General features: G+C 40.7%; 1 protein-coding gene across 1 annotated transcript in view; it reads left to right on the plus strand.

Moving 5' to 3' along the window:
• Window positions 1-1072: 1072 nt before the first annotated feature.
• Window positions 1073-14657, plus strand: part of SNX1 (sorting nexin 1) — a 36493-nt gene continuing 22908 nt past the window's right edge. The window contains exon 1 of the mRNA XM_082616869.1: window positions 1073-1297. Within this exon, the coding sequence (XP_082472995.1) occupies window positions 1139-1297 (159 nt within the window). The 5' untranslated portion in view covers window positions 1073-1138. The remainder of the gene's footprint in view (window positions 1298-14657) is intronic.

Below are 14657 nucleotides of genomic sequence, written 5' to 3' on the forward strand. Positions count from 1 at the left end.
TTCATTCAGAGTTTAATAATTCCCCTGCCATCTGTTCCACTCCACTTACCCCACAGCAATTGAGAGGATAATTCTAACTTCCTTGTGATCAAATTTAGAATACTGAAGTCTCATCTCCTCTTTGAGGCGTCCCGCCTTCTCCAAACAGAATTGATGATCTCTTTTACTATGCTCCCACAGCACATTATAGCACTGTTCACTTACATGCCCATCTCCCTCAAGCACCTAGTGGGCCAGAAGCATCTTTATTTCTATATCTCAAAGGCATAGCAGGGTGCCAGGCACACAGTAGATGCTCAATATATATTTCTTGAATGAATTAACTAAATGTTGTTGAAAGAATGAATAGCAAAACTTTACTGTATCTGTTCAGAGACCTCAATCAAAAATATTTATTGAGGACTTCCCTGGTGGCGCAGTGGTTAAGAATCCGCCTGCCAATGCGGGGGACATGGGTTTGAGCCCTGGCCCATGAAGATCCCACATACTGCGGAGGAACTAAGCCTGTGCACCACAACTACTGAGCCTGCGCTCTAGAGCCCACGAGCCACAACTACTGAGACCGCGTGCCACAACTACTGAAGCCCATGCACCTAGATCCCGTGCTCCTCAAGAGAAGCCACCTCAATGAGAAGCCCGCGCACCACAACAAAGGGTAGCCTCCCACTCGTGGCAACTAGAGAAAGCCTGCACACAGCGACGAAGACCCAAGGAAAGCAACAATTAAAAATATAAATAATTTTTAAAAAATGTTTATTGAAGCTCTATGTAGCCACTGTGCTTGGCATGGGTTGGTGGCACCAAGAGGTTTTCAGACTCGCTTCTTCATCTCCTTAAGAAGCCCGGTAGATAAAGCTATCTAGAGCACAAAGAACCGCTTAGAACATGCACGTCCCCGAGCGCCTCCTTTTCTGTCCCTTTGCCCCGTAGGTTAAGAGCTCTGCCCTGAGACCCAGGGTTTGGATTGGCTGGGCAGGAGCCACGTGTCGTCCCGCCCCGCCCCCAGCGCGTAGGCCCCGCCCCGCGCGCCCCGTGGGGCTGGTAGCGGCCATCCCTCTCCGAGCCGCTGGAACGCTTTGCTCGCGGCACTATCTCTTTATAAAGTTGTTGTTGCGGCTTCCGCCGTGGGTGGAGGAAGATGGCGTCGGGGGGTGGTGGCTGTAGCGCTTCGGGAAGACTCCCTCCGCCCTTCCCCGTCCTGGAGCCGGAGTCCGAGGGAGCGGTCGGGGGGTCAGAACCAGAGGCCGGGGACAGCGACACCGAGGGGGAGGATATTTTCACCGGCGCCGCGGAGGCCGTGAGTTCGCACCCTTCGGGGCAGGCGGGCGGGCGCCCCCAAAGGAAAGCGAGGCTAAGCGAGGGTTGGGGAGGCTGGGCAGAGTGGGCCCGGCGAGACCTAATTACGTTGGTGACAGTAGCCGTGGCTTGGGTTCTAGATGAGCACCGAGACGTAGGGCCCGGCTTCCCCGCCTCTGGGCGGACGGTGAGGAGTTAGGGATGTGGTGGCTTCTCAGCTGAGGTCCCTGACAGCGAAGAGCCGCCGAGGCGGGCATTTGGCCCTGCCTTGCGGCCCCACGGACTCACGGGGCTGGTTTGCTGGTGGTTTCCTGCCGGGCTGATTTAATAGATCAAGATAAGGGGGTGGGGTGCAGACTTTCCTTTACCTCGCCTTACTGTTCCAAGGATGAATAATGTTATCTGGAGTTGGCCAGGATAGTGACCTGCTCACAAATCCTTTCGTTAGCTCTATCCTTACCGGTGATTACTAAAGGCCCTTTCTGGATCTTAGTCTAGGAGAATTAAGTTGACTCCTTTGATCTCTAGGAAAATCCTGCCAGATGTCGGTTGAAAAAAAGGTCCTGCCAGATAAACCACTACGTAGATCGAAAACTTTGTCCCTTTTTTTTGTGCCTAACTACCTCAGTGGGAGCAAATCTGTAAATGAGAGGAGGAAATGGTGTTTCCCATAGTAATATCCGGGTTTCTTATAAGAGTTAGGTATTGGAAAAAACTCATCTTTATATGTGGAATGTGGAAATCAGTAATCATTTCTGGAACCAATGGAGATGTTTTTGGGCTGTTTTATAAGAATACTGACTCATACCACTTGATACAGTTAGTTCCAGGTTGAAAACTTCTTCAGTGCTAGGAGTGAATTTATGTATCTTTCTATCTTGGTTAATGCTTAGCTTCATAGTAGCTACTCAGTATATGAGTGACTAAATAAAACAGCTTTAAATTCTTTATGCAAGCATGTGTCTGAAAAAATTTGAGGCTTCTCTCATTTGAGTCAGAAAAAGGTTAAGTTTCATGGCAATGTCTTCTGTGATAATCATTAGATTTTTCCGTTACTGTATTTAGGAATTAAGTCCATAATCCCAGCTCAAAAAGTATTTGCTTATGCTTATATAACAGCTCAGACTGTCAAATGAAGTCTCTGTTATTCTGAGAAATAACTCTTGCTGCTAATTTAGTTCTGTATCCCATTTAAAACAAACCTGTCTATTCCTTTAGTAATTCCCTCATAAGCCATGCAGAACAGCGACTGTTGATAACTGCTGAGATGGTAGATAGTCAGACTGAACATCTGAAAACAGAGACTCTGGCTCTGAAAGCAATTGGTCACATTGGTAAATGATGATTTATTTTTCAAAAAGGACCCTGGAAGGATGAGTTGTTATTTTCTAAAGTTCTCTAAGTAAGTTCAAGAGGTTGTGATTTGATTGGTCTCACCAGATTACTTCCCAGAGGCATCCACACTTGTCTCCTAAGATAGTGAAAATACTTTGACTAATTTCCATCTAAGGGAAGGAGGAGGGGGTCAGAATGAACTTGTTCTACCACAGAAAGCCAAATTATTTTTATTTAGATTTTGATCCAGGAAAATTGAGTTGCTGAGGGAACTAAAATGCCACCTGTAAGCCATTTTTTAGCAGCCTGTTCTGATGTTAATCTTCAGAAAGCCAAGACCCCAAGATTCCTCACTAGTTAGGCTGTGAATTTTTTGTTAAATAGTCAATACAAATTATATTACAATAAATGCTTTAGTTGTGAGCCAGTGTGAGAAGATGGATTGCAGTGCTTCTGTATCTTAAGGAACAAGATTGAAGAATAAAGTAATTAAGAAAGTGGGCTTTGAAGCCTGGTTTAAATCCAGGCTCTGTTACTTGCTGGCTTAACCTTGGGCAGGGTACTTATTTACTCTGTACAGTTTCCTCACCTGTAAAATGTGAATAGTAATAGTATTTACCTCCACCATTATTGTGAGGATTAAATTAGAATACCTGTAAAACACTTAGAACAGTTGAGCATTTTGTAAACTAGAATTACTCGAAGAATCAAAAAACCCACAAAATCTAATAATGAATTAGAAAAGTTAAATTAATTAATCTTAAAAATGATTAATATAATTTATCAAAATCAAACTGGTAATAAGATTGATTTGATTAAAAGCCATCAAAGTAGGCACTTAATGACTTCAGTAGCATCCTACTGATTTAAGTTTATCTTCATACTGGGTTTTGTTGCATGTTGGAGGCAAAGAGAGGAGCATTAAAGAATTGAGAAGCAGAGGCATATAAAATTTAAAACTCATTTTTGGTATGCATGTAATTTCCTGGACACTGATGTAACAGCTGCTGCTGTTAATCATCCCATCTGCTCTCTTTTAGAGCCCTAGAGGCTTTGTTAATATGGTAATAAAAATATGATTTGATTTCTAATGGAAAGAGCAGCCCCTGATATGCATTTTAGGATCTACAAACTAATTATTTGAATGGGATAGACTGGAGTTAAAAGGATTATTAAAACAAATCTGAAATCATTGCCTTAAGCCTGAAAACCAGCTTGTGGAAGTTCTGGTTCTTAAGAATACTCAAGACCTTATCTTCTTTATGCCTCTTACTTTGTGGACCTATGAATAAAAAGGTCTAAAATTTTAAATATATTATCGAATCTTTGATTGGACCTGAATCCAGATATGTATCTATTTAGTTAAAACTTTCTTAGTTCTAGGATAGGATTCATTTTTCCCTTAGTAAAAAGAGAGACTAAATTAGATCCCCTTTTCGGTTCTTCTAATTCTTAAAATTGTTATATTAAAAAGACTAAATAGCATACATGTTTTTGCATCTCATTTGACCTCACTGGTCTTATTTGCATACTTCTAAACCGGAAAGGTAAAATTGAAGCAAGTTCTTTATCTGCCTTCCCAGAAGCTCTTATATGCCCATCTCTTTTTAGCAGTATGCCAGGACCACCATTAGATTTGTCCTCTGAATAAAAGAGGAGAACTGTGGTGGCCTTTTTCATGCTGAGAAAAAGGAGGGAAACATAGATTAATGATATCCTTGGTTCAGGTTTTGGCCAAATCTGGTAACTTCTTCATTTGATGATACATTATACCAATTAGATTTTTTTTTCTCACCACTCATATTCTTAAATTGAAACCCTCGTAATTAGAGAAATGGCTAGAAAAAAAGAATAGGATAAGGACAAAATAGCAGGGGACTTGAAAATGAAAAGTCATATATTGAAAGAATTGTCTTTGGCTAATCAAGACTTATTTACATATTTCCACTGGTGTTCAAAGAACAATATCACTAGCCTTTATTGGTACTCAAAAGTCAAGGATAGCAATTGGCTTCTGATTGACAGTGTTTTATGGACTATAGGGAATTATATAAACATAAGTTACATATTAACATTTAGACAGAAAAGGACATGGTATTTTTAGAATCCAGTCCTACATTTATGATCAATATAACATGTATCCTGAGGGGGAAACAAATCAGCTTTTTTAAAATTGTGGTATAAAACACACAACAAAATTTATCATCATAACCATTTTAAATTGTACAGTTCAGTAGTACTAAGTATACTCACATTTGTGTGAAACAGATCTCCTGCATTAAATAACAACTCCCCTTATCCCCCTCCCCTGGGCCCCTGGTAGCCACCATTCTACTTTCTGTTTCTATGAATTTGACTGCTTTAGATAACCTCATAAAGTGGACTCATATTTGTCTTTTTTGTGACTGGTTTATTTCACTTAGCACAGTATCCTCAGGATGCATCCATGTTGTAGCATGTATCATAATTTCCTTCCTTTTTAAGGCTGAATAATATTCCATCAAATGTATAGACCACATTTCGTTTATCCATACATCCTTCAGTGGACATTTGGGTTACTTCTGCCTTTTGGCTCTATGAGTAGTGCTGCTATGGGTATGCAAATATCTCTTTGAGACCCTGCTTTCAATTCTTTTGGATATATACTCGGAAGTGGGATTGCTGGATCGTAAGGTAGTTCTATTTCTAAGTTTTTGAGGAACCTCCATACTGTTTTCCATAGCAGTTGCACCATTTTACAATGTTATCTCAGCTCTTTTTTAAGGCCAGTTTATTTCCTTTTGAGTGCTTATAGGATAACTTTTTTAGATCTGGATATAAGTTGGTAATTTCATTAAAAGCTCTAAGGAAATTGATAGTTTAACTGGCTAAGATTTTAATTCTCTGTTCTGCAAAATGCATGGTGGCTATTCCCAAAGGTATAACATGTCCTCAGTAAGTTTCTTGATACTGTCCTTTCTCTGTTCCTAATCAGACTTCTTCTTTTTTTTTTTAAAAATAAATTTATTTATTTATTTATTTATGGCTGTGTTGGGTCTTCATTGCTGCGCACAGGCTTTCTCTAGTTGCGGCGAGCGGGGGCTACTCTTTGTTGTGGTGTGCAGGCTTCTCATTGCGGTGGCTTCTCTTGTTGTGGAGCATGGGCTCTAAGCGTGCGGGCTTCAGTAGTTGTGGTGCGCAGGCTCAGTAGTTGTGGCACACGGGCTTAGCTGCTCCGCGGCAAGTGGGATCTTCCTGGACCAGGGCTTGAACCCGTGTCCCCTGCCTTGGCAGGCAGATTCTTAACCACTGCACCACCAGGGAAGTCCCCTAATCAGACTTCTTAGAGTTAATCTATACAACAGTATTTTTAAACAGATTTAATACTTAGTTTCTTTCGTTAATGGTATAGTCATTTACAACTAATATTAGTAAATAGTCATGGGTAACTGTCCATCTAGTTTGTAGTATTTTCTGTAGGCATATTGTCTCAAGCACTTGTTTTTGGAGCTAACATCACATCAAGTGGTCAGATCTGATCAAAAGATCAGAAGTTGAAATTACACATTTTTCACACAGGTCTGATACAGATGTTCTTGGAAAAGTCAGTAACTGGTGTTTTGTCTAAAGATTCATTTTAATGCTCAGCTCAAATTGTAAACTTCTAATAAGTTTAGATTTTCCTGAAGTACATAGACTCATTGGTTTCTTGATCATAGACTTATACTAGCAGTTAACCTAGCTTTCAAGGTTATGGAGGAGAAGCTAACAAAAGTAGTTACAAAACACTTTTGGAGAAAGGGGCATGAGAGAAGACTTTTAAAGATGACTAATAAGAACTCAACTTAAAATGTATTTAAAATAAGAGTTGGGGGTGCTTCTCTGTGGCACAGTGGTTAAGAATCCGCCTGCCAATGCAGGGGACATGGGTTCGAGCCCTGGTCCGGGAAGATCCCACGTGCTGCGGAGCAACTAAGCCCATGCACCACAACTACTGAGCCTGTGCTCTAGAGCCCTCGAGCCACAACTATTGAGCCCACGTGCCACAACTACTGAAACCCGCGTGCCTAGAGCCCATGCACCACAACGAAAAGTAGCCCCCACTCACTGCAACTAGAGAAAACCCACACGCAGCAACGAAGACCCAACTCAGCCAAAATAAAAAATAAATAAATAAAAATGAAATAAAATTAGAGTTTGGGGCTTATGAGAGAAGCAACTAAGGTTGTGATCCGACTTCTAGGTTCTGTAGGGAGTTGCTGCCCCTTTACTTACTCAGATGTCAGTGTAACTCTAATGACTTGGCCACTTGCGATTCATTTGGCGGGGAGAAGGGAGAGGAAAAAGAACACTCTAATTTCTTTCCCTTGGTCCTCAAAGCTTCTCAGCACTCTTCAGTAACTGCTGTCATAAATAAATCATGAGTAGTTGATAGTTACTAGAGCAAGTAGCCATAAGTATCTCATCTCCAGGAAAAGCCTGTTGCTCAACTTTGTCTGGCTTATTCTTTTGCTTAGTCAAATGGACAGCTGGGGCTTCATTTTGCTTTCAGAGCAGATTTGAACTGGGTTTGTTCTGCTTTTTCAATTTAGAAGCTAATGCACCATTAGTACTCTGATCCTTCTTCAGTTCCAGGCCCTTCCAAGTTATATTAGTTTGAGACCCCAAAAATTTGGTATGGAAGTTACACCAGAGGATTCAGTAGAATGTCTGTAGCTAAATTTTGGTAGATCATGGATGGCCTTTCACTTTGAGGTCTCTACTGCACTTGCTCATGGTTTTCCTTTACTAGCTCATTGGTCAGTTTCAGGCTCATTTTCCCCACCCTTCTAGCTCCCCCTTTTCCATTTTCATTAGTCCTAGAGGAACTAGCTCAGAGGTTCTCTACCTTTTTTGTGTCATGGACCCATTAGCAGTCCAGGGAAGTCTGTGGACCCATTCTCAGAATAATGTTCTTAAATGTATAAAATATATAATATTACAAAGGAAACCAATTATACTAAAATGTAATTATCAAAACATTAGAACAATTTTATGTTATATGCTTTTTTTTTTTTTTTGCGGTATGCGGGCCTCTCACTGCTGTGGCCTCCCCCGTTGCGGAGCACAGGCTCCGGACGCGCAGGCCCAGCGGCCACGGCTCACGGGCCCAGCCGCTCCGCGGCATATGGGATCCTCCCAGACCGGGGCACGAACCCGTATCCCCTGCATCGGCAGGCGGACTCTCAACCACTGCGCCACCAGGGAGGCCCAATGCTTTTTTTAAAATGCTTTAAATAATATCTAGGGATAGGTCTAATAACTTTCGTGATTTTTAAATTGAGATGAGCATAAATGATATTTTAAGGTCTGTAATAACTGTAATATCAAATAAAAATATCTAATTTTTATTAGCTATGTCTCAGGTACTGCTACTACTCATGGTTTGTTGCCTGTCTTTATAATTGAAGAAAATGCTGAATTTCAGTTAGAGGTTAGTGAAAGGTAAATTGTAATTTTTTTCCCATTTAAATTCATAGGCCCAATTCTCAATTCTGTGGCTCATGGACCCCACATAAGAATCCCTACTTTAACTCCTTACATTATGAGAGGGGGTAATACTGTGAAATTATTTAGGTTAGTTAGATATTCACCCAGTTTGTAGAGTAAGATGTACCAAATCCAGGGGACACTTAATGTCCATTTTCTTAAGCACAGAAACTTTTAGTGCATCTGTGCCATTTTTGAAACATGGTGTGGGAGAGGAGTCACTGCCTGCGGTAGGCGGAATGACTTCCCCCTCCAGCATGTCCACTCCTATTCCTGGAACCTGTGAGGGTCTTAGGTTACAAAGCAAAGGGTAAATTTGAAGTTGGGATTAAGGTTGCTAATCAGCTGACCTTAAAGTAGGGAAATTATCCTGGATGATCTGAGTAGGCCCGGTGTAACCACAAGGATCCTTTAAAAATGGAAGAGACAGAGTCACTACCTTCAGAAGAAAGGCACAGAGAGATGTAACATTGTTGGCTTTGAAGATGGAGGAAGTGGGCCATGAGCCAAGGAATGTAGGCAGCTTCTAGAAGCTAGAAAGAGCAAGGAAACAGATTCTCCCCTAGAACCTCCAGAAAGGAATGCAGCCATGATGATACCTTGATTTTAGCTCAGGGAGACCTGTATTGACTTCTACAGAACTATAAATGAATAAATTTCCATTGTTTAATCTGTTAAATTTGTGATAATTTGTCACAGCCATGATAGAAAACTAATACACTGCCCCACTTAGCTCATTTCTCCCCAGAAGTAAAGGTGGCAAAAGGAGCAGTATTTCATGCCAATGTCTTCCAGTGTAAGTTTTTTTTTTTTTTGGCTGCGTTGGGTCTTTGTTGCTGTGCGCGGGCTTTCTCTGGTTGCGGCGAGCGGGGGCTACTCCGTTGCAGTGCGCGGGCTTCTCATTGCGGCGGCTTTTCTTGTTGCGGAGCATGGGCTGTAGGCGCTACATGTTTCTGTAGCTGTGGCACACGGGTTTAGTTGCTCCGCGGCATGTGGGATCTTCCCAGGCCAGGGCTCAAACTCATGTCCCCTTCATTGGCAGGCAGATTCTTAACCACTGCACCACCAGGGAAGCCTTACCAGGGTAATTTTTAAAGACTTCGTGACTGCCGTTTTATCATCTGGGTATAACTTCTGGGGTTGACTTATTCCTAATTGTCCGTTCCTTGTCACACAATTCCGTAGCTCCATCTTGCCTTAACTAAATTATCCACATTTTTCATCGGAAAATGAGTATGTACCCAGTTTTCCAGGAGCACTGTTACTTGAGCTTTTTATTTGGATTCATCCTCTAAATGCAATTGAGTATTTCAATTGTACTACCTTCTGAGGTCCCTTGAACATAATGCAAAGATTCTGCCTGGAGCAAAGAGCAATTGAGCAACATGAGGAAGAATCAAAACTGGTTAACCTAAACAGAAGATACCCGGAGTCACAGCAGTACTTTTCAGTACTGAATGGCTGTGTCAGCTCTGGGGGACAGGAAGCCCACATCTGTCCTTCCCTGACCTAAGAAAATTTCATTAGTAGCCTGAGCCTCATGGTTTGAAGCCAGTAATTGGCAAGGAATACCCGTTTGCTCTTAACACAAGTGCTGTCTTGCTGGCATATCTTTCTAGTGACTCTCTGAGAATTAGGATTAGGCTGTCTGAGTGCTCCTGTAATTACAAACAGAAGCACAAGAACCCAGAGAATACTGTTCCTCTGAGCCCTTCCTTAGACAGCCAAAATGATTGAAGACACATCGACATATGGACCGGTGGTGAGCACTGAAGATGCAGTTGCCTATAGAATTCAGACTTAAAGAGGAATAAAAAGGAGAGAGCATCATATGTCATGGTCGTACGCTCTGACACTACAGATATAAAACAACTATATTTTTTATTTATTTATTTTTTTGCGGTATACGGGCCTCTCACTGTTGTGGCCTCTCCCATTGCGGAGCACAGGCTCCGGATGCGCACGCTCAGCGGCCATGGCTCACGGGCTCAGCCGCTCCGCAGCATGTGGGATCTTCCTGGACCGGGGCACGAACCTGTGTCCCCTGCGTCGGCAGGTGGATTCTCAGCCACTGCGCCACCAGGGAAGCCCACAGCTATATTTTTTAAAAAGGAAAGGGAATGGGGATAACATTTGCAAAAAAATGTTTAACTGTTTTCAGTAACCATAGTAGTTGGTGATAGTATCAGCATTGTTATCCTGAGACTGTAATGTGGGATAAATCAAGTGAATACTTACGAGACAGTCTAATCCTATCATCCACTGTGTTCTTGAGAAAGAGAATTCTTATATGAAAGAAAGGAGACTTGAAATTTGTAGTCTTGATATTTGAATGGAAAATGTCAGTATGAACACATGAAACATTTTAAAAACAAATGTGTGTATCTATATCTATCTACTGAAAAGCTCTAGAAACACCGATGAACCCAGGTACCTCTGAATACCCCTAGTGCTCAGATCGTGGTCTTGAAATACTATTTCAAGAAACCAGGGCTTCTTGTTCTCGTAGAACAGGCTGATTTCAGGTGTGAGGTAGGAAACGTACAAAAAGAGCCTGGACAATCTTGTCATTACAGATAACAAGGAAGCTGTCAAAGGCTACAGGGTCACGTCAAAAATACTAAGTCAACCCCAGGCTTCCCTGGTGGCATAGTGGTTGAGAGTCTGCCTGCCGATGCAGGGGACGTGGGTTTGTGCCCCAGTCCGGGAAGATCCCACATGCCGCGGAGCGGCTAGGCCCATGAGCCATGGCCGCTGAGCCTGCACGTCCAGAGCCTGTGCTTCACAATGGGAGAGGCCACAACAGTGAGAGGCCCGTGTACCGCAAAAAAAAAAAACAAAAAAAACCACTCAGAGCCAACTTGAAGAGGTTCCCACTGGCCAAAGATGGAATGATTTGAGCTTAAGTAATGATAATAACGACCATGAATTGCAACACATAAAATATATATGAATTGTAAAACAGTATGGAAGTTTCTTAAAAAACTAAAAATGGAACTACCATATGACCCAGCAATTCTACCTGGGTGTATATCCATAAAACACTAATTTGAAAAGATAATGCACCCCAATGTTCGTAGCAGCATTATTTACCATTGCCAGGATATGCAAACAACCTAAGTGTCCATCAACAGATGAAGGGATTAAGATGTGGTAAAAAAAAAAAATATATATATATATATATATACACACACACACACACACACACACAATGGAATACTACTCAGTCATAAAAAATGAAATTTTGTCATTTGCAACAATAGGAATGGACTTGGAGGGTATTATACTAAGTGAAATATGTCAGAGAAAGATGAAAGACAAATACTGTATGATATCACTTATATGTGGAATCTGAAAAATTCAACAAACTAGTGAATATAACAAAAAAGAAGCAGACTCACAGATATAGAGAACAAACTAGTGGTTACCAGTAGGGAGAGGGAAGGGAGAGGGGTAGTATAGGGATAGGGAATTAAGAGGTACAAAGTACTATGTATAAAATAAATTATAGGGCTTCCCTGGTGGCGCAGTGGTTGAGAGTCCGCCTGCCGATGCAGGGGACGCGGGTTCGTGCCCCGGTTTGGGAGGATCCCGCATGCCGCGGAGCGGCTGGGCCCGTGAGCCATGGCTGCTGAGCCTGCACGTCTGGAGCCTGTGCTCCACAGCGGGAGAGGCCGCAGCAGTGAGAGGCCCGCGTACTGCAAAATAAATAAATAAATAATAAATAAATAAATAAATTATAAGGATATATTGTATAACACAGGGAATATAGCCAATATTTTATAATAACTATAAATGGAGTATAACCTTTAAAAATTGTTAATCACTGTTCTGTACACCTGTAACTTATACATTATTGTACATTAACTATACTTCAATAAAAAATAAATTTAAAAAATTTCATCACAGAAAATAGTTTTATCTATTGCCTAGAAAGTTAGCCCCCTTCAGAGTTTTGTGACTTACTATTAAGAGATTTTTAAAATATGAATTATAAAGCAAGCCTTATTTTTAGTATTGATTTTGTCACTCTGTAATCAGTGTGCCTCCGCCCCCAAAAATGTGTCCTTCCTAAAATTTAAACTGTTGCTTCAAAATTAGCTTTTTAATATAAATCATTCCTTAATACTGATGAAAATTAACCTTTTAACCTTGGGCATGGCATATGAAATATGTTATGTTTTAATGCCAGGTGGCTATTTATTTTGATGAGAAGTAAGCTATTATTATAAACTCTAGTCTCATGGAAGACTTGTTTTCTATTAACAGTCCTGTATAAATGTTGGGTACCATGAACAGGGGTTCATTTCTTCTTATCCTTAAAAATAGTTCTGCTCAGCTTCTCTTGCATTTGATTTTAAGTAAAACTTGAGAATATGCCTCAAAGGACAACTGTGTGCTGGGTACTCTTCAGCCTAAAGAAATAGGCCAGTGCCAATCCAAATCAGTCAATTGAAAATAAATTTGCTAAGATCAAAAATAAAACAAAGAGAAAAGAGATAAAATTGGGGGCGTGGGTACTGTACAATATGCCGGAGAGAAAGTTAACATACTTATGTAAGAGAAGTGTACATCTAAGTAACGCTAACTTAGCATAAAAAATGGGCAAAGGACATCAAAACACATCACAGGGATTCAGATGGCCAGTAAACATGTGGGAACAAGACAACTTATAACTAGTTAACCTACAAAGATTTTTTAGAGAGAGGGAGAATGCTTAATGTTGCTATGGTGGTGTGGGGTGGGGGCCTGGGGGTGGATGCAAATCGTGATCTTTCTGGAAGGGAGCTTAGTAGAGCCTTTGAAAATTTCATTGAATAATTCTGCTTAAGAATCTATCTCAAGGAAATAATCAGATGTAGACGTATATATAGGGATAGACATCACCATATTTTTTGTGATGATAAAAATAAAAACCTGGAAACTGTCTAAATGCCCATCATTAGGGAAATGACTATGTTGTAGTATACCCATATGATAGAGAGTTAAGTCACTAAAAGTGGGATTTTTGTACAACCTTAATGACATGAAAAAACTGCTCAGATGGCAAAGGGGGCAAAAACAGAATACAAAGTTTTATGTACATAGATTAATTTTATAAAAGAACTACTGAGGAAAAATTAGAATAGTAAACACAATAATCAGTCTAACTATGTTCAGCTTTCCTAGAACTCAGCCTTGAGTGGTTTTTGGAATGGAGTCCCAGAGTATATTTGAGGAGCAGTTTTCTATTCTCAAAGGTAGTTGTTACCTAGCTTACTAAGAGTGCACAAGCTTTTGTTTTCGTCACAGCTCTAGTCAAGCAGCGTGTGGTTTGGGCTTGAAGGGTATCTGGTAGAGGAAGAATGACAAGTAGTTGTGCTCTAGTTGTCACCACAGTATCCCATCCATCTGGATCTGTCTTTTCTGATTAGTATAGGGAAAGACAGACTGCTATTCTTTTGTTTTTTTGATTGAAGTATAGTTGATTTACAATGTTGTGTTCGTTTCTGGTGTATAGCAACTTGATTCAGTTATACGTGTGTGTGTGTGTGTTTGGTTATATATGTGTATATATTCTTTTTCGTGTTCTTTTCCATTGTGGTTTATTACAAGATATTGAATATAGTCCCCTGTGCTATATAGTAGGACCTTGTTGTTTATCTATTTTATATATAGTAGTTTTTATCTGCTAATCCCAAACTCCTAATTTATCCCTTCCCCATCCCCTTTCCCCTTTGGTAACCTTAAGTTTGTTTTCTGTGTCTGTGAATCTGTTTCTGTTTTGTAAATAAGTTCACTTGTATCATATTTTAGATTCCACATGTAAGTGATATATTTGTCTTTTTCTGTCTAACTTCACTTAGTATGATAATCTCTAGGTGCGTGCAATATGGCTGAGTAGTATTCATTGTATATTTATACCGCATCTGCTTTGTCCATTCATCTAGCAGTGGACGTTTAGGTTGCTTCCATGTCTTGGCTATTGTAAATAGTGCTGCTGTGAACATTGGGGTGTGTGTATCTTTTCGAATTAGAGTTTTCTCTGGGTATATGCCCAGGAGTGGGATTGCTGGATCATATGGCAACTCTACTTTCAGTTTTTTAATGAACCTTAATACTGTTTTCCATAGTGGCTGCACCAGTTTACATTCCCACCAACAGTGTAAGAGGGTTCCCTTTTCTCCACACCCTCTACAGCATTTGTTATTTGTAGACTTTTTAATGACGGCCCTTCTGATCCGTGTGAGGCAATACCTCATTGTAGTTTTGACTTGCATTTCTCTAATAATTAGCGATGTTGAGCGTCTTTTCATGTGCCTGTTGGCCATCTGTATGTCTTCTTTGGAGCAATGTTTATTTAGGTCTTCTGCCCATTCTTTGATTGGGTTGTTTGGTTTTTTGTTATTGAGTTGTATGAGCTATTTGTATATTTTGGAAATAAAGCCCTTGTCGGTCTCATCGTTTGCAAATATTTTCTCCCAAACAGACTGCTATTCTAGCATTGCTCCAGAAAATTTTCTTAATCTTTAAACTTC

This window comes from Mesoplodon mirus (assembly GCF_964341445.2).
Source record: "Mesoplodon mirus genome assembly, chromosome: 4".
Taxonomy (NCBI): Eukaryota; Metazoa; Chordata; class Mammalia; order Artiodactyla; family Ziphiidae; genus Mesoplodon; species Mesoplodon mirus.